Here is a 21,167-nt window from a genome sequence, read left to right as displayed (position 1 = left end):
GTCATTCTTTTTTACCTGTGGATATCTAGTTGTTCAAGTATTATTTGTTGAAGAGACTATTTTTTTTTTCTCCACTGAATTGCTTTTGCATCTTTGTTAAAAATAAATTGATCATACTAGTGTAGAGTTGTATCTTATTTTTCTATTTTGTTTCATTGGTCTATGTATATTTTTTTTCCCTCTGCCAATACCACACAGTCTTGATTGCTGTCACTATATAAAAGTTTTAGAATTGGGTAGAATGATTCTTTCTAGTTAATTATTTTTCTGCATTATTTTAGCAATTCTAGTTCGTTTGCTTTTCCATATAAATATTAGAATAATTTTATCCATATCTACAAGAAGTATGGAATTTTGATAGGAATTATATTAAATTTGTATATCAATTTGGGGAGAATTGACCTATTTTTCTATGTTGAGTCTGTCACATTTTACACACACACACACACACACACACACACACACACACACTCAGGCAACCATTCCCAAAGTTTCCATAGGGTCCTAGTTTTTAGACATTAAAAGTATATTCCTAAATTACTCTCTAGTAAGGTTTATCTTTAGTTTGCTAATGTTCATATAACCTCACCAATTAACCAATTACAAGTTATAGAAATTCCCATCAGACTTGTTTGAGACAAGAGGGTGTTTATGGACTTATAATTGGGAATTCAAGGAGTAACTTTGAGTCAGAGGATGTGGGACTTTCTTAACCACAAGTCTCAGTTTTAGCTTATCTCCTTCCTTCCTCCTCCTCTCCTTCCCAGGGGCACTGTACCACTGAACTACATCTTATTTTTTAAATTTGAGACAGGGTTTTACTAAGTTGCCAGGCTCACCTTGAACTTGTGCTCCTCCTGTCTAAGCCTGCTTAGTCACTTGGGATCATAGGAATGTACCACCACACCTGGCTACCTTTTTGCTTATATGCTGTATGCATATTGGACAATATGTCTACCACTGATTAGAGATGATCATGCTTGTTATATCATCTCTGCAGAAAAAGAACTTTTCTTCCTCAGTGTCTTTAAGTGCCTCTGTTTGGGTCATGCTCAGCCCTAAATAGGTTTCTGATTCCAGAGGAGACTGATTAGCCAGTTTATGTCACATGTTTACCCTAGGTGCAAGGAATTTGGAAGACTTCTCCAAAGGAAGAAGAGGTATAATAAAGTGATGTTGTGTAGAATTTTTTTTTTCTTGATGATGCTGGAATAGTCCCATTAATAATTTTTTTCCCCCTCTTTTTGTGTCTTTAAAGAAACTTTGTATCATTGGGGGCAAGTGTGTGGTTCAGTGGTAGAGTGTTTGTCTAACGCGTATTGGATCCTGGGTTTGATACTCCAGCACTCCTAAGGAGAGAAAAAAAAAAAGCATGATGGTGCTAATGGATTTTGAACATTTTTTTGTTTGGTAATATATCTGAAACATAATGTGTGTGAGAATGCCTAAGGTAGTGATAGGTATCTATAAACACAACTTTTCCTTTGTTGATTTGTTGAAGCCCTGTTATTTTTGTTGTTGATTGGAATTCTGTCAGGTTTAAAAAAAATTGAAACATGTCTCCTTGGGCGGGAGATGCTGATCTTTTAGATTTCCCCTTTTCACTCTTTTGGCATAGAAAAGGTGGAATTTTCTTGGAGTAAAAAAAATTAAGACATATTGCTTATGTCTAATTTTTTTATTTTTGAAATTTTGTGGTACTGGGGAATTGAACACACTTTACCACTGAGCTGCATCCTCATCCCCTTTTATTTTAAGACAGGTTCTCACTAAGTTGCTCAGGCTGGCCTTTAACTCGTGATCCTCCTGTCTCAACCTCCTGAGGCACTGGGATTATAGACTTGTGTCACTGTGCCATGTACTTTTAAAAGTAAAAATCTTAAAAACTACAGAAATACCTATCATTTAAAACTCATGGTCTCTTAGGACACTGATATAAAGAAAGGTTGGGGAATTAGGTTTTTTTTTTTTTTTTTTTTTTTTTTTGGTCTTGGTACTGGCAATTGAACCCAGGGGCGCTTAACCACTGAGCCATATCCCCAGCCCTTTTTAATATTTTATTTAGAGACAGCTAAGTTGCTGAGACCGACTTTGAACTCACTATCCTCCTCTTCTAGCCTCCCAAGCCACTGGGATTACAGGTATGTGCCTTTGTGCCTGGCTGGAATGAAGGTTTTTATTGATACTGATACTTTTCTTATTTTTGTTTTTGCAGTACTGGGGATTGAACCCAGGACCTTGCATCCCCAGCCCTTTAAATTTTTTTTTTTTTTTCTTTAATCTTGAAACACTGTATCACTAAATTGCCTGGGTTGGCCTCCAAACTTGCAATCCTGCTGTAGTCTTGTGATTTGCTGGGATTTCAGGTTTGTACCACTGCTCCCAGTGACATATTTTTACTTCTCTTAGCAATGGTGTGGTGTGGTTGAGGACATAAATGCAATCTTCTTCGATATAGCTTGAGTGACTTGTATATGGGGGAGGGGAGAGAGTATGTGTGTTTGTGTGTGTGTTTACATTGTGAATTTTGTAAAGGCATTTTTTTTTATTTTTAAAATTTATTTGTTTATTTTATAAGAGTTTTATAGTTATACATAGTGGTTGGGTTCAACCCAACAAACTCATACAAGCATGGAAATAGATTTCAGTTCATGATCCCCCTTGTAAAGGCATTTTTAAGGAAAAATTATGTATATATTCCCTGACAAAAAGGATATTCACTATAGGCTGCCCAGCTCTTGATGTATAATTTTTTCCCCTGGCAACTGACTGAAGTCAGATTGAAGAAAGTGAAAATTGGTCTCCTGTCCAGTGCAAATGTTGAAAACTTCAGACTGATGTACCCACATCTAATATTGGCAGCCTGGATATAGATGTTAAAAGGCAGATATGATTTGGACAAAGCAACTGTCAGTGACTGCCTTGAATGGGATTTGAGAGGTAGACAGGAGGCACAGTAGAGTCTCAGTTTGCTGAGTTCATAATGTAAAGATTTAAAGCATAGCTATGAGGAGCTTTGTGTGGGTGTGTGAGAGATTGCATTTTAATTCATGTAGTCCAGTTAGTGTGGTTTTAGGTTTAAACCATGAGCTTGATCTTACATATGGCTCTTTCATTTTTCACAGAAGAAAAATAACAAATATTTCTCCTTTGGAATGCTGAGTATGGTTTTCAAAACGTGTTAATGATGCTCTGGAAGAGTAATAGTGGAGGAACATTTAACATTTTGAAGATTAAAGTTAATTAGGTTTTTATTTATTTTATTTTTTTATTTTTTTTGGTTTTTAGATTAGTATAATAACTTTCTTCATCAACTCTAATAAGAAATTAGGTGATTTTTCTCATATTCTTGCCTTGAGTTTTGGCTTCTCATTTGTTATCCTCCCTTTTCTTTCCCCTTGCCTTCTGGGTAGGATTTTCATCCAGTTTTCTCCTCTTACTTTGTGAATGTCTCTTTTCATGTGATCCCTTTTGGCTGCCTGGGTCTATTGTAAGAAGTGCTTCCACTCCATTTTTTTTTTTTTTTTGGTACCAGGGATTGAACCCAGGGGTGCTTAACCACTGAGCCACATCTCCAGCCCTCCACTCCAGTTTTTACCTTTCATGTGTTTCTCAGGACTGTGATTAATTTAAAAAAAATGGTTCATTATTGATCCCCCTTACCTCTAGTCTCACCATTTAATCCATTTTCTTTTGTTCCTTATTTAACTTGAGCAAGAAAAGCAAAATATAAATTCTAGAAAAATCATTAACTGGTTGTCATCTGGGAGTTTTATATCTTAAAATTGTCTGTCTAACTTAAGACTCAAGTTTCCAGGGTGGAGGCTATATTTTTTTTTGACTTGTGATGTGTCAAGGATTCTGTCTGCTTCTGGATCACTACCCTTGTGTGAGCATATGCTGCTTTGCAGAGATTCGAGGTCTGCTCTAGCCAACTTGGAAGTGAGGAAAGAAGAGTGAAGTTATTAAATTCTAATGTTTCCTGTCATTTTGAAATTTCTCCTCTTTGTTTTTTAAAAAATTATCTTGTTAAATTCACAAAGAAAACTCAGATAATGATACTTTTAAGTTACAGTAGGTAATATTACTGCCTTAATATATTTATACAATGTAACTGAGGAAGTTATCTTAGGTATAAAAATTTGGCTTTGGCAAGACTTCAGTCATGATGTTGCAGTAACTTGGTTTCTTCTAGTTAATTTCTTAAGAAAGTGATTCCAAGTTGAAATGCATGTTATGCATTTATTTGAATATGTAATCAGGAAGCAAGTGCCTCTCTTTGGAGTGTTTCTGAATAGCAGCAGGGTGCACTTGAATTAGTAAGGAAAATGAGAACATGAATATGTGTGATACTCTGTTTTAACTTAAAAAAAAAAAAGTTCATTCTGTCTGTCCATCCCGGGGTGGAAAGGCGGATATGTTGGGAGATTTTCTAGGCTATACTGATGTATATTTAAATAACTTGATGCTGCATGTTTATTTCTTGGATTGACTTTCAAAGATAAATAGTTTTGTGGATTAAAAAAGACATTATCGTCCCAGAAAGTTCTTTTAAAGTATCTGTCAGAAATTCTTTGAATCATTGTCTGTTTTTATTTGAATCATTGTCTTTTTTTTTTTTTTTTTTGTAACTAAGGTATATTATCTAAGGGCCTGAGGTTTTTGCCAAATATTCTCCAATAAATAATGAAAGGGTAAAGATGGAGACAATTGTTGTATTTAGGTTCGTCCTCATATCACTGGGTATATGGGTTATGCCAGATATACACCATCATTTGTTTTCTTCCCATAAGGGTTGTGTTATGAAGTCTGTTATTCTTTGTAACCATATTGCTAGTTTATCTTCATTGACAAGTGTGGAAAATGTCTTATTTTGCTACCAGATTATGGAAAATTAATTAAAAATTTGGGGAGAGGGTAGGAGATAGGATTGGGTGGAAAATACTTATTAACTTTTGTTTATTTTTTTGGTACAGGGTCTCTGTGTGTTGCCCAAGCTGGTAATGGTCTTGTAGGCTCAAGTGTTCCCTTGTCTTGGCCTCCTGAGTAGCTGAGAAAACAGGGACTATAGACCTGTACCACCATATCCAGCTGTATTAACTTTTTTTGGTCCTGGGGATTGAACCCAAAGGTGCTTTACCACTGAGCCACATCCTCAGTTACACCCCCAAACCCCTTTAAAAAAAAATTTGTGACAGGGCCTCACTAAGTTGCTTAGAGCTTGCTAGTTGCTGAGGCTGTTCTCAAACTTGTGATCCTCCTGCCTCAGCTCCTGAGTTGCTGTGATTACAGGTGTGCACCATTGCACCTGACTATATTAACTTGATTATCTTGAAATTGGCAACTAATCTTGTGAATTCTAGGTTCTGTCATTTTTATTATTTGGTAAAATGAGAGTTGGTGGGATGATAACAAAGAGATAAAAATGGTTATGTCACTTCTTGGTGAGACCCCTTGATCAGATGTGTTTAAGAGAATTTGGCATAAAGTAGGTTTATCAGTGTAACTAAAGCACTAAAAAGTAATTTTTTAAAATTTAATTGTTTTTTTTAAAAAAAATACACAACAGTGGAATGCATTACAATTCTTATAAAAAGTAATTTTTTGAAAATTTTATTTTTGGTACCAGGGATTGAACCCAGTGGTCCTTGACCACTGAACCATATGCCTAGCCCCCCTGCCCCTCTTTTTTAAATTTTGAAGCAGAGTCTTGCTGAGTTACTTAGGGCCTCACAAGTAGCTGAAGCTGGCCTTGAACTTACAATCCTCCTGCCCCAGCCTCTCAAGTCACTAGAATTACAGGTATATGCCACCATGCCCCCACCTCACTTTTCAAATACTTAAGAAATATGATATATAGAGTATGACAAATAAATATAATGACAGTCTTTTACATTAGAAAATTGAAGGCTTCTATTATTAATGAATATGAGCTATTGGAGAAGGAAAAATATTTTTTCTTTTTAAAATTTTATTTATTTTAATTAGATATATATGACAGCACAATGTATTTTGATTCATTGTACACAGTTGCAGCACAACTTTTTATTTCTCTGATTGTACACGATGTAGCATAGCACCGTATGTGCAGTCATATATGTACCTAGGATAGTAATGTCCATCACACATCCATTATTCCATATTTTCTGCCTCCATATTTCCTCCCCTTCCTTCCCTCCCCTTTACCCCATCACAAAGTTCCTCTATTTTCCCCATGTCCTCCCCCATTATGGATCAGCATCCACTTATCAGAGAGAACATTCAGCCTTTGGTTTTTTGGGATTGGCTTAATTTCTTTACCTGCAAATGCCATAATTTTATTCTCTTTTAATGCTGAGTAATATTCCATTGTGTGTGTGTGTGTGTATACACAATTAGTTTCTTTATTCATTCATCTATTGAAGGCATCTAGTGTGAATTGAGCTGCTATAAACATTGATGTGGCTGCATTGTATAGTATGCTGATTTTAAATCCTTTGGATATAGACTAAGGATTGAGATAGCTGGGACAAATTGTGGTTCTATCCCAGGTTTTCTAAGGAATTTCCAAACTGCTTTCTATAGTGGTTGCACCAATTTGCAGTCCTACCAGCAAAGTATGAGTGTGCCTTTTCCCCTACATCCTTGCCAACACTTGCTGTTGTCTGTATTCTTGATAACTGCCATTTTGGCTGGAGTGAGATGAAATCTTTTTTAAAATTTTTTAATTTAATATTTATTTTTTAGTGCAGTTGGACACAATACCTTTATTTTATTTATTTTTATGTGGTGCTGAGGATTGAACCCAGGGCCTCACACATGCTAGGCGAGCCCTCTACCCCTGAGCTGCAACCCAGCCCCAGAGATGAAATCTTAGAGTAGTTTTGATTTGCATTTCTCTAATTAGAGATGTTGAACATTTTTTCATATATTTTGACCAATTGTATATCTTCTGAGAAGTGTCTGTTCAGCTTCTTAGCCCATTGAGTTGTTTGTTTTTTTGGTGTAAAGTTTTTTGAGTTCTTTATATATCCTGGAGTTAGTGCTCTATCTGATGTGTGTGTGGCAAAAATTTGCTCCCAAAATGTAGGCTCTCTCTTCATCTCATTGATTGTTTCTTTTGCTGAGAAGCGACATTATAGTTTGAATCCATTTCATTTACTAATTCTGATTTTATTTTTTGTGCTTTAGAAGTCTTGTTAAAGAAGTGGGGGCCTAATCTGACGTGATGAAGATTGGGCCTACTTTTTCCTCTATTAGACACAGGGTCTCTGGTCTAATTACTTGGTCCTTGATCTAGTGCATGGAGAGACAGAGGTTTAGTTTCATTTTGCTGCATATGAATTTCCAGTTCTTCCAGCACCATTTGTTGAAGAGACTATTTTCTCTCCAATGTATGTTTTTGGTTCCTTTGTTTAGAATGAGATAACTGTATTTATGTGGGTTTGTCTCTGTCTTCTATTTTGTACCATTGGTCTACATGTCTATTTTAGTGCCAATAGAAAAAGATTTGAGTGTGTTAAAATCATTTTGAGTTACAGAGAACAAAATAACTCAAGCAAAGGTCATCTCAAATCAGTGGGAGGAGGGAATCAGAATTCCTCATATAGCCATGAATCTGATCCTGAGATGAATAATTCGAACACATTTAAGACGGTTGATAGAACGCAAATTCTTCACCTGAAAGGTTTTGTTATTTTAACACAGGACTGTTTTTGCTGGTTTTAAAATAAACATTCAGGTGGATGTCTTAAAATATCTTTTCTCTGTTGGCAGTTGTTAATAAACAATATTTTCTCAAAAAATGTTCTTTTTGCTGGGTACAGTGGTACACACCTATATTCCCAAAGTCTCATGAGGCTGAGGCAGGAGGATTGCAAATTCAAAGCCAGCCTCAGCAACTTATTGTGACCCCCATTTCAAAATAAAAAATTAAAAGCACTGGGGATATGGCTCATTAGTTAAGAGCCCTTGGGTTCAATTCCCCAGTACCAAAAAAAAAAAAAAAAAAAAAAAAAAAAATGGCTGGGGATGTAGCTCAGTGGCAGAGTGCCCTTGGTTTCCATCCTCAGTATGGGTAAATAAATTAATTAATAAGTAAATGGGGTAGAAGGGCTGGGGGAGAAGTAAAGGCCTTCCTAAAGTCTCTCTGCAGTAGCTGTATACAGAAAATAAAAATGATGAGATTGGGGCTGCAAATACCTACAATAACTCATATTTTAGATAAGTCTCTCAAGATGACTGATTTTTATAAAGTTTTTGAAAAACATTTAGTAATGTATGCTTTACATTTTGGAAGTTACCTAGCGTAGTTTATATCTTAGAAAACAGATTTCAACACCTGAATTTTATGCATTGTACACATGAAACATACTTTTAACTTTGTCATCATTTAAAAACTTTTTTCTTTAAAAGTATATTCATTATAGGAAGTTAAGAAAATAATTACATATCAGGCCATACGTACTACCTTGTGATAAATTGTCAATATTTTGGTGTATGTTGGTTGTGGTCTGTTCCAAGACTTGCTTTTGTCATAAACACATTATAATCTCTGTTTTCACTGTATAACATTGATTGTTTTATATTTGCTATTTAAAGTGGAAATGAACAAAACTTTTCACTAATAAAGTCATCTGGTCTGGGAAAGTTCGTGTAATTTATAGAAGATAAGCCATATTCCTCTACTAAGCTGAAAAATTCATGTTTCTTTCTGGACGTTAGAGTTAGTAAAGTTCTGGTCATGGAACAGGTCAAAAGTATCCTTAATATTGTTTTAGAAAAAAGGTATAATTTTATTCAACCTGTTTTGGGTCCTTGGAGTTTTTAGGCTTTTGGGATATGAAGCTGTTAATGGGATAAGTAAGATAGACAGGTGATCAGTACCTGAGAATTGAAAGGAATCTAAGCTTAGTTTGGAAAGGTCTTAAACAAACAAAATAAAACTACATTGAAAAACTAAGATTCAGCAAAGCGAAGTTACTGAAGTTTTGTAGCTATTACCACAAGAGGATGGTTTCATTCTTTCTCCCTGGATTTGTACCATGGAGGGTAAGAATGAAGAAGTTTGTCTCCTCCTCACTGCTTCAGCATTTCAAACAGAAAGCCAATATTTACTGTATTCTTTAGGAAACTTGCTAGCATGACTTTATTTCTAAAAATGTAAAAACCGATTGGTATGTGGCTAATGACCATGTTCTGAATAGATTTAAGAATTGAAAAAAAGTAGATGAGAAAGTGGAAGGGGTGCATGGAAGTATTTGTTTACATATATTATCTCATTTAATTTTCAAAAAATTCAGATGGGGAGATGGTATTTCTATTTTGAAAAAGAGACAAATAGTCGAGATGAATCAACCCAAAGTCACACAGCCATCAGATAGTGAAGGTGGGATTCAGATCAATTCAGATCAATTCTAAAACCTTGTTTTATCTATGCCAGGTAATGTTCTGGAAGAAAGGTAATACATACTCATTAACTTACCCTTGTAACATTCTTTATTTTAAAGGAGCAACATGATAGAATAAGTCACATCTTTTAGGCTCAAGTTAAAAACAAAAACAAAAACTGTAGCCTTTTTTTTTTTAAATTTTATTTTTATTTTTTTATTGGTTGTTCAAAACATTACAAAGCTCATGGCATATCATCTTCCATACATTTGATTCAAGTGGGTTTTGAACTCCCATTTTACCCCAAATACAAGTTGCAGAATCACATCGGTTACACATCCACATTTTTACATAATACTTATTAATGACTGTTGTATTCTGTAGCCTTTTTTAATGTTCTCTTTTTCTGTCTCTCGTTCCCCTCTCTCGTTCCCGCATGTACGTGTCCCCACTCCCCCCAATTCAAGCCTGTCTTTTCAAGGGGGATTTAGTTAAGATATTTGATGCTTCAGAAAGGTCTTGAACTTGTCCTGTTCCAATAAATAACTTTGGGGGATTTTTTTTTTTGTTTTTCTTCCTTTGCAATTAGTCTTTGTTATTGTTTTGAACTCCAGAAGAGTTGAAATTTTATCCCCAACTTAGGAGAAAACAGCAGGGGGTGATAGATCTGATCTCATGGCAGATGGTAGTGGGTTCTCTTAAATTTAATCTCCTTTGTATTTTAGTTAATATTAGATGTTGTGTAGTTGACTGGTGGCAATTGGGACAAAGCCAGAAGACCTAACTATGTCCTAAGCTTTTACTGCTTGCATGAGACCCTGGACAGATCTCCTCTTTGTTTTAGTTTGCTAGTTTACCCTTTTGTGTGAAGAGAGCTTTTGAACTCCTAGAAATGTGCTAAGGCTAATTGATAGTTACCTTTTAAAAATTTTTTGATTTATTTTTGCATTTGATTTTGTAAAAATACTTTTAAAAGAAATCTCATCCATGTTATTGTCGTGTTCTTATTTTTATTTATTTTTTTAGTTGTAGATGGACATACTATCTTAATTATTTTTATTATTATTATTTAATGTGGTGCTGGGGATTGAACCCAGTGCCTTACACATGCGAAGCAGGTGCTCTACCACTGAGCTACAGCCCCAGCCCTTTGTCATGTTCTTTTTACAAGGGATTACCATTGAGCAAAAGAATGAAGATCTTGTTCTTAGCTATGGGCTTACTTACATGTTTGTCCATAGTTTTGTGAAGAGGGAAAATTTGGATGTTTTAATTCATAATTTAGTGTGCTTTTTTTAAAAAACAAATTATTTTTTTAGTTGTAGGTGGACACAATACCTTTATTTTATTTTTGTGTGATGCTGAGGATCGAACCCAGTGCCTCACATATGCTAGGCAAGCGCTCTACCTCTGAGCCACAACCCCAACCCCCTAGCGTGCTTTTTTAAAATGTATTTTTCATTATTAATATGTTAGCTAAACAGTTTAAGAACTTGCCAATGTGCCTTTGAGCTGAAAGAATAGGTTGGATATAAATTTTTTTTTTTCACTAGTACTAGCCATTGAACCAGAGACCCTCTATCCCAGACCTTTTTATTTTATTTGAGATAAAGAGTCTGGTATTCTCCTGCATTAGCCTCCCAAGTCTCTGGGATTATAGGCGTGCACCACCATGCCTGGCTAATGTGTTTAGTTTACCTGGCTTCTTCCTTCCAGTTTCAGTTGTTTGCTGTCATTGATCTGTTGTTATTTTGGAACCATATCATTGTAGCTGAAGAATGAACTGGGTTAGGAATTACAACTTAGAGGAAGGAGGAGGTTATGATGAAAAGAAAGTTAGAGTTGGTGAAAAATTTGAGAGTCAGCATGTCAAGGTTATGTGATTGTTAAAATTGCCAGGTATCATTTGTTCCTTTAAATGTAACTTAGTCTTTGAAGAGTTTAGATTCATTTAGATGGACTGTAGATTTAACAGTCTTTTTAAAATTCATTCTGGGGGCTGGGATTGTGGCTCAGTGGTAGAGCACTCGCCTAGCACACGTGAGGCCCTGAGTTCATTCCTCAGCACCACATAAAAATAAATAAATAAAACAAAGGTATGGTGTCGAACATAACTAAAAAATAAATATTAAAAAAATAAATAAAATTCATTCTGTTTGGCCTAATTTGAGCCCTTACCTGTGTCTTCTAATTCTTTCATTCACTTGAAGTTTATTCCCTTTTTTATCTCCATCCTGCTCAGATTTTATCAGAGAACCAGAGGAACTTCTGAAAAAACTGGGATTTTTCAACATTGTCAAACTTCATACTGTTTAGAAGCCTCTTGCTATTTTGCATTTACTTTTCATTTGAGGGTCCTGGAACTGCCATTTATTCCACTTGGCCCTTACCTCCTCCTGTGGTCCTGATTGTGTGTGCTTCTGTCTTTGGCCCAGAATATTCATTCTTCAGTTGGGCATTGTGAGTCTCCTTTTGTCTCTCCCCACTCTTAATATTTGTTATTAATTCCAGTTGTGATAATAAAAAGTATGGCAGTGCTAGGCACTGCTCTCTGGACTCTGCTGAGTACTTTGTGTGTCCTAGAGCATTTGGTTTCATCTCCACAGCCCTGGAAAGTGGGCACAGGCAGTTCTGGCTTTGCAAGGTTCTGATGTGCGCACATTTTCAGTTACCAACATTTAGTTAAATACCACCAGTCCCCCAATACCATAGTTCAAAATTTAGTTACCACAGTATACTAATTAACAGTGAAGATTTGCATAAAGTAAGTACTAATCTTGCTGTTAGCTCTGAAGTATACATATTGCCACATAAATAACTGATTCATATTATGGTCAGTGACCAATTATGTCACTCTTTCCAGTTTGTTGATTGTTCATTGTGCATCTATCAGTTTATGTAGAGTGTGTAGTTGTGTTGTCCTTCCCTTCCAGTAATAAACCCACTAGAACCATTTTACAAAAGTAGAGAATTAAAAGAGGAAATTAACCAACAAAAAAATGGATGCTCAGGCAAAGAAATGAAAAATTATAAATTGAATAGAAGAAAAATGGATGAAATAGCCAACCTCAGTCATGTTTATTCTGTTGCTGTTTAAAATCCTAGGTAAGTGCCAAAGGAATTTGCTGAAGGAACAGTCCTTCACTTATGTGAGGAAAGTGATTGTAATGAAAAGGAAAAATGATGTTCAAGAGAAAGTGATGTCATAAAAAATGTCATGTTAAAGGAACTCTTGTAGATAATTTATGAACTTGAAAATGAAAAGATTAAGAGCTGGATATGGTATTGGGATATATAGTGGGATTACATCTGTAATCCCAGTGACTGAGGAGGTTGAGGCAGGAGTATTGCAAATTTGAGGACTGTCTTGGCAATTTAGCAAGATCCTGTCTCAAAATAAAAATGGACTGGATATGTGGCAAGGAAGCATTGTTAATACTACTTTTGAGAGCTTTTTTTGTTGTTGTTGTCATTGTTAACAAAAAGTTTTTAGCCTTAAACTTAACAACAACAATGATAACAAATTCTCAGTGTACTGTAAAGTTAACTTAGTTTATTAAATACGTATATGTTTGTAATAATAAAGGAGTTTTTAATATGTTGACAAAAAATTTTAATGGTTACGGCACAATCATAATTTTTCCATTGATGATTAAGATCACTTTGCACTGTTTCAGCCTGTCTGAATATTTTTATAGTCTTATGCTACTAACAAAGATTATTAATGTTATTATTTCTGTTTTACAACTGTGTAAACCACCACCTATTTAGTGGTAAAAAAAAACACTATAGTTTCTGATCCTTAAAGATGACCTTTGAACAGAAGAATATTCATAAAACAAATTGAAGACCGTTTCTCTGATTTTTGATTTTGTTTTACCTAATAATACTAGTTTTAAAAATATATACCAAATATATACCCTATGTTGTCTCTCCTGTTACAAAGTAGTGAATTAGACATTTTAAAATTATTATTATTATTTTGATGCTGGGAATTGAACCCAGGACCTCACTAGTCAAGAGCTCTATTATCAAGCTACATAGCTACATTCCCCAATCTCTCATATTATTTTAATAGATGGTCACAGTGGGGTATTCTTCACATTTTAGAGAGGAAACAAGCGTATGGAGTCCAGTTGTGTAGCTGGTAAATGAAAAAAACAAAATCTAGGCCTTTAGCTCCAAGACCTGTACTCATTCATGTTATTACATTTGATGTTTTCCCCCCTTGTTAATATCATAATTCACATACCATAAAATTTACCCCTTATAAAGTATATAAGTGATTAGTTCTTAGTACATTCACAAGGTTGTATAGCCATCACCCCTGTGTAATCTGACATTTTCATCACCTCAGAGAAAAATCCTGTTGTATCTATTAACATTAAGTTCTGATACTCCTACCCCATTACCCTGTCTGCAACCACTAATATATCTACTTTTTGTCTCTAGATTTGCCTGTTGTAGAAATTTCATACAAATGGAATGGTACAATTTGTGGCTTTTTTGTGACAGACTTCTTTAACTTTGTGTGATTGTTATTTTCTCTCTATTTTAAAGGCACAGAAGAGGTTTATTTAGCAATGTAGATACACATTCAAGGAAGAATTGAGGCAATCAAAAGAGATTTACCCCACTGGGTAATGTACCAGTACTTTGGTAATGAAGCAGCACTTTGTTATTTTTTATTGTTATATATAGGGATATATTACAATTTGTTTAGCCATTCATTAATTGATGGGTGTTTGGCTTTTTAACTATTATGACTAAAGCTGCCATGAGCCTTCATGTATACATTTTGAGGTATAATAATTATACTTAGGTATAATAATATATATATATATATATATTATGTATAATATATATAATTATTATACTTGGGTATAATATTATACTTGATGCTAGCCTGGGCAACACAGTAAGACTTCACCTCCAAAAAACAAAAACAAAAACAAAAACAAGTTAGTGATTTTCTCAACTAAGCCTTCCAGGTAGCTGCAGTTGTAGGCATGTGCCACCGTAACCACACACCTTCCCCCACCCCTTCTCCTTTTTAATTTCTCTCAATTTATATGCTGTCATTCAGCTCTTGCTTGTCCCCTTCTCACTTTTAAGACAACCCTAGCTTGGAATCTTTAATTTTTGTTGGTTTCTTCTTAATACTTTATAATCAAAAGTTAATAGATCTTTTGACCCCTGCCTTTAAAATTTTCTATTATTCTTTCCTAGTTCACCACTGCAGCTTTCTGATGCCTCTTTCTGGTCAGGTTTATTGTATGTAAGATTAGGTTAATTTTCTCCTTCCATGAGTTTGACTTCCTCTAGCTCAAGGATTCTTTATTGAATTCTGTTTGTCCATGGCCTTTCTATCCATTACTTCTTTCTCTCCTGTGTACAGCCCTCACTTTTCAGTTAGATTAAAGAATTCAGGTTCCAATTGTATCTTATTATGTTCCTCAGCTTGGTTCTAAGAATGGTAGTATTGGCATTGCACATCCTGGTCTATCATTCACTAGTTTGGTGACAGGGATTAAGTTATTTGACCTGTATAAGCATTAGTTGCCTTTGTGTGTGTGTGTGTGTGTGTGTGTGTGTGTGTGGTGCTGGGGATTGAACCCTGGACCTTTTGCATGCAAGGCAAGCACTCTACCAACTGAGTTATATCCTCAGCCCTAGTTGCCTCATTCTTAAAAAGGGCTAATGCCACCTACTTTCTGTATAATTGATAAAATTAATTTAATAAATGTTGCACATTATTATGTTCATTCTACTTGAAGTGGTAACTCTTAATTCTTCTGCCAAAATCCTTCCTATCTTTTGCAAGTTGGGTTCAGTTCAGAATACCTTCCATGTACCTGTTAACATTTTACTTCTTCACCAAACTGGTTGTTAGTGCTTCCTTCTTTGATATCTCATAGAACTCTATGAAAGCATGGGCTGTTTGTTGTGGACATACTGCTAGTCCCTAATATAGTCCTTGATGTGTGGTGGGTGCTCATATTTGTTGAATAAATAAATCTTTTTTTTTGGGGGGGGGGCGGCCACCAGGGATTGAACTCAGGGGCATTCAACCACTGAACCACATCCCTAGCCTTATTTTGTATTTTATTTAAAGACAGGGTCTCACTGAGCGGCTTAAGGCCTTGCTAAATTGCTGAGACTGGCTTTGAACTCGTGATCCTCCTGCCTCATCCTCCCAAGCTGCTCGGATTACAGGTGTCCGCCACCGCACCCAGCTATAAATCATTTTTTAAAAATACCCTGAGACATCATTGTTAATGTTATGAATTTACATGACTGCCATATGTCAGTATCTTTTTAAAGATATAAGGGAGGCATATATCAGATATAGGAAAACCTTTCATCTGCAGAGTTCTTCATCATGAATTATTTCTGACCTGATAAATATGCAGAGCTTATCTTTACTCTTAGTATTCTATAGAGCTTTTAAGTCTAATTGATGTATGAATCTGAGGTAACTTAATTTTTTTCCCCCTTCTAAGCTCATATTGTACAACTAAAGTTGATAGAAATTCTGATGTGTTGAGAAATAGTTTACTTTTTTGAAAATCGCCCTTAAAATAAAACAAACAAACAAAATACATGGAAATGAGAAAGAGAATGGCTTTTAGGCTTTAATCTACAGTGGATATACTCAGCAGAGAAAGAGAGTAAGTGCTTTTCCAGGACCCCAAAGATAACATCATACAACGACCATCAGAATACCAGTGGACAAGACATAGCCCTGGCCCTCTATGTGCTTCCAGCTATAAGAAGGGAGGTATAGCCAGGCACAGTGGCGTATACTGTAATCCCAATAGCTTAGGAGGCTGAGGTAGGAGGATCACGAGTGCAAAGCCAGCCTCAGCAGAAGAGAGGCGCTGAGCAACTCAGTGAATCCCTGTCTCTAAATAAAATACAAAAAAGACCAGATGTAACACAGTGGTTCACTTCCTGGTACCAAAAAAAAAAAAAAAAAAAAAAAAGGAGGAGGAGGGAGGCATAATAATTACCTGAAATGCTTATCAATAGAAATTAATAAAACAAAGTAAAATTTGTATAAGTTTCCAGGAAATAATGTAAATAAATTCTTTTTTATTTTAAAAAAATTGCTCTAAAGAGTTATACATGACAGTAGATGCATTTTGATACATTTTTCATAAATGAAGTCTAACTTCTCATTCTTCTGGTTGTACATGATGTAGTATTACACCAATTGTGTAATCATATATATACATAGGGTCATAATATCTGATTCATTCTATTGTTCCTGTCCCTCTTATAAATAAATTCTTGAACTCAGGATTGTATATGTTGTATATACTTTTTTAAAAAAATATTTATTTTTTAGTTGTAGTTGGACACAATACCTTTATTTTATTTATTTATTATATGGTGCTGAGGAGGTAGGTAGGTGAGCATTCTACCGCTGAGCCACAACCCCAGCCCTGTATATTCTTTTTTTAAAAAAAATTTAAAATTTATTCTAATTACGTATAAATGACAGTAGAAAACGTTTATGCACTTTGATATATCATACATAAATGGATATAATTTCTCATTTTTCTGATTATACATGTAGAATCACATTGGTTGTGCAGTCATATATGTACATAAAGTAATAATGTCTGTTTTATTCTATTATCCTTCCTACCCACATATCCTTCCTATCTACTCACCCCCTCCCTTCCCTTCACTCCTCTCTATCTAGTCTAAAGTAATGCTATTCTTCCCCGGATTTTTTAGGTGTAGATGGACACAACACAATGCCTTTATTTTTTTATGTGGTGCTGAGGATCGAACCCGGGTCCTGCCCGTGCTAGGCGAGCGCTCTACCGCTGAGCCACAATCCCAACCCTTAACATGATATTCTATAGCTCCATCCCTTTACTGGCAAATGTCATAATTTCATTCTTCCTTAAGGCTGAGTAATATTCCATTTTACACCCCCCCACACACACTCCTTTTAAAAATCCATTCATCTATTGAAGGTCACCTAGGTTGTTTCTATAGTTTAGCTATTGTGAGTTGAGCTTATGCTATGAGCTTATGGATATTCTTTTTTTTTTTTTTTTTTTTTGGTGGTGCTGGGGATTGAACCCAGGGCCTTGTGCATGGGAGGCAAAGCACTTTACCAACTGAGCTATATATCCCCAGCCCTGGATATTCTTAACAACTATGATAAAGTCTATTTTATGTTTCAAGTTTAATTTTTAAAATTATAGACGCAATAACCAGTTTATTATAGAATCTGGTTTCATAAGTACAAAATAATATTAAGAGGCAGAATGTAACCTAGTAATAACATTTAGTTGCCTTTTTACTGCAGTTTTTTCTTTAAACAACAACAACAACAAAAAAAACGCCACAGATTACATACATTTGGAATTTCATATTTTTCTGCTTAAGATTCTATCATAAACCTTTACATTTTTCATATGCTAATATTTTTATAATAGTTGTAGCCTCACCATAATTTACTTAACTAGTTTCTTATTGTTGAGCATTTGACCTATTGGTAGTGTTTTGCTATAAGAGAAATGAAAGAACCAGTGACTGAACTCTGAATTTTCAGATATCAAAGAATCTTTGTTAGGAAAGTAGAAATTAGATAGTTGGGATGGTTAGGGAAATGTGGTGGTATACCCAGTGGTGGTTGTATTTCTGAATTATTCTGTGGATGTGGGTGTAGATTGCATTTGATTAGTGTTTTTTCCTCTCCCCTTCAAATCTTAAGTGTTTTTTTTTTTTCACTTCTTTAGTAATAGCTTTTTGAAAAAGCATATTATCATTAGATCAAAGGGAAGAACTATTTTTAAGTCTTTTGATAATAGTGCAAGTCACTTTTTGGATATTTTGCTTTCATTGGTACCATATGAGGGTGCTTGTTTCAATGGTAGTTGTTACTTAAGAAAGAAGAGCAAGCAACAAAAATGATGACCCCTATACTAAAATCTTGTATGACATATAGAGTTTGGACTATTTTTTAAAATATTGATCGGCCATTCAATTTAATCACTGCTGAGTTGTTTTTTTTTTTAACCCCCATTCTGTAAAACAGGAGATTTGATGAAGAGTGCTGCAGGAGAGTTTGCAGATGATCCCTGCTCTTCTGTGAAGCGAGGCAATATGGTTCGGGCAGCTCGAGCTTTGCTCTCTGCTGTTACCCGGCTGCTGATTTTGGCTGATATGGCAGATGTCTACAAACTACTTGTTCAGCTGAAAGTTGTAAGTATGGGCCTATGTTTGTAATTTGTTCTTTGTGTATCATAGTGAAGCTGATGGTGGCCATTCTTAGTTCATCAGTTCTTAGGTTTTAGTTTTGGTTTTGAAGTTTATCTAAATGGACCATGCATGTTTTTGTTTAGTTTATGCTTACTACTTTTTCAAGTATATATGATCTGGGCCCTCCTATGAGCCAGTGTTGTCTTGATTCTAAGGAAGAACTTGTAGCAAAGGTATTGTTTAGACCTCTTTGCAGTACTGATTAAACATTTCCTTGCATTGGTAGAATTGAAAAACTAAGATACATTAAATTGTACACTTTTAGATAGAGACCAATATTACTACTATATGTCCTTTCTACCTTTTGTAAAGCATCCATGTAATAGGAGGTCCATAGCAGCTCAAGAGATTTAACTTTGAATTGCTTTTGAGTAGTTGTTAAAAGGAATTAAAAAATATTCTCAGATACCATACCAAACATATCATTATCTATAGACTTGTAAGTCAGAACTTTTGTTTTTTTGGGATTGTGTTTTTTTAGGTAGAAGATGGTATCTTGAAACTGAGGAATGCTGGCAATGAACAAGATTTAGGAATACAGTATAAAGCCCTGAAACCTGAAGTAGATAAGCTGAACATTATGGCAGCTAAAAGACAACAGGTACAGTCATTATTTGGGGATATTTTAAAATTGTTTATATTTAGTGGGGAAAAAAAAACATTTTGCCTACGTTTTCTGATGGTACCATTATCTTGCTCTGCTAATACAGTTTAATTAAAATATTTAAACTAAGGTATCAGTTCGGTATTGTGCTCTTAACAGAAGTATAATTATAATAAAGTTGTAATCATGTTATTCTCTCATTTTAATTTTGTGAAAATTTTAAGTAGTTTATCATTTTTGATGAAGACATATATGGGGAGGTGATTGGCCTTTGTTATATGTGTTCAAGTATTAATGTGAGTTTTAGTAGAATTTAATTAGTAGAATTTAGATCTTTAGGAAACCTAAACAAGTTAAAACATATTAAAGTTATTTCTACATCTGAGACCCTCCCTGCTGCATTGTCACTTTTAAAGTGGCTCTTATAATCATTACTAGTAGTTTTTGTTGTGTGTGGCATGTGGATCATTATTCTCATTTTTTTCAAGTTCCACAGCCTGTTTGGTATTTTTGCTGTTGGGGTCTTTGAAATCCTTCCTCTGTCTTTTCTGTTGGGATACTTTGTATTTTAGGTTTGTGTTCTGCAAGGATACATGCATTGCCATCCAGCTTTTTTATAACTCCTCAAGTACTGATGAAACTTATTCTACTTCCCCGCCTCAAGGATGGTGCCAAGGATTGAACCCAGTGCCTTCTGTATTCTAGATAAGTGTTCTACCACCAAGCTACACCCCCTACCCAGCAACTACTTTTCTTATATTAAAACAATCTCTGAGGGGCTGGAGTTGTGGCTCAGAGGTAGAGTGCTTGCCTACCATGTGTGGGGTGCTGGGTTTGCTTCTCAGCACCATGTATATAAATAAGTAAATAAAATAAAGGTCTATCAACAACTAAAGCATATTTAAAAGAAAACAATATCTGAAAGGATGAATTGTTATTATTACCTAATACTCTTATCAATTAGGATATCTTGTACTGTCTGTACGGGAAACCCAACTCCTTGAATAGAGGAGGTGGGTATTTTTTCACTGAAAATAGCCAACAGTAAAATGAATAATTGATAAAGAAAATGTAGTATATACATGGATTAATACTCTCCATCATAAAAAAGAACAAAAAAGTGTCATGTGCATAGCATAGTGTTAACAGGAGATCATTATGCTAAGTGAAATACACTAGGCACAGAAAGATGAGTGCTGTATGATTTTACTCATAAACAGAATAAAGAAGAAATAATATGAAGGAAACCCTATTGACTTTTTTTTTCCTTGTTATTTTTTTCCTCTCTTAAAAATTCTTTCTTCTAAACCTATTGCTTAGAAACCAAACTTAACCCTTTCAATAAACAGTGTTCATAATGAAAGCAGTACTAAAGTTATCATCTGTCCGTTCCCTATGCACAAATATACACAAAGTAAATATTTTATTAAAAGTTGAAAAATTGTAAACCTCAGATCCTTTTGTTGTATCAGTAGTGTGGGGTACAGGAAATAGAAAAGGATTTTTTCACTTAAGACTATATCTATTCAGAATATTATAATCATGGATTAAAATAATAAGAGCATATGAACCTCAACTCTATGATTTAATGACTTGTGTACTGCTGAATTTTATTGGGTAAGGAAAGTTTGGTTCTGTGTTTTAGGGTTCTGTGTCTTAGTCTTTGGGTTATCAGAGGGGAGAGGAGTTCTGTACTTGTGAGAATAACTGGGTACATCCTCACGTAGGTGGTTTCGCATAGTTCACATATAACTATGTTATTCTGCTCCAGATTTCCCCAAACTCTTCTAATTGACTTGTGTAACTTAACAAATCCTTATTATCTTACTTTGTTTAAATGTGTGTCAAAATGATTTTTATATTTTGGTTTGCTGGAATAGGTACAGATATCTATGTATAATTATAATCA

General features: G+C 34.8%; 1 protein-coding gene across 1 annotated transcript in view; it reads left to right on the top strand.

The window, feature by feature from the left end:
- Ctnna1 (catenin alpha 1) overlaps positions 1–21,167 on the top strand; it is a 170,428-nt gene that overhangs the window by 40,322 nt on the left and 108,939 nt on the right. The window contains exons 4-5 of the mRNA XM_076856886.2: positions 18,431–18,597; positions 19,136–19,255. Of these exons, the coding sequence (XP_076713001.1) occupies positions 18,431–18,597; positions 19,136–19,255 (287 nt within the window). The remainder of the gene's footprint in view (positions 1–18,430; positions 18,598–19,135; positions 19,256–21,167) is intronic.

This window comes from Callospermophilus lateralis, chromosome 5 (assembly GCF_048772815.1).
Source record: "Callospermophilus lateralis isolate mCalLat2 chromosome 5, mCalLat2.hap1, whole genome shotgun sequence".
Lineage (NCBI taxonomy): Eukaryota > Metazoa > Chordata > Mammalia > Rodentia > Sciuridae > Callospermophilus > Callospermophilus lateralis.
Note: the sequence above shows the minus strand (reverse complement) of the source record. Positions and strands in the feature narration are given on the sequence as shown.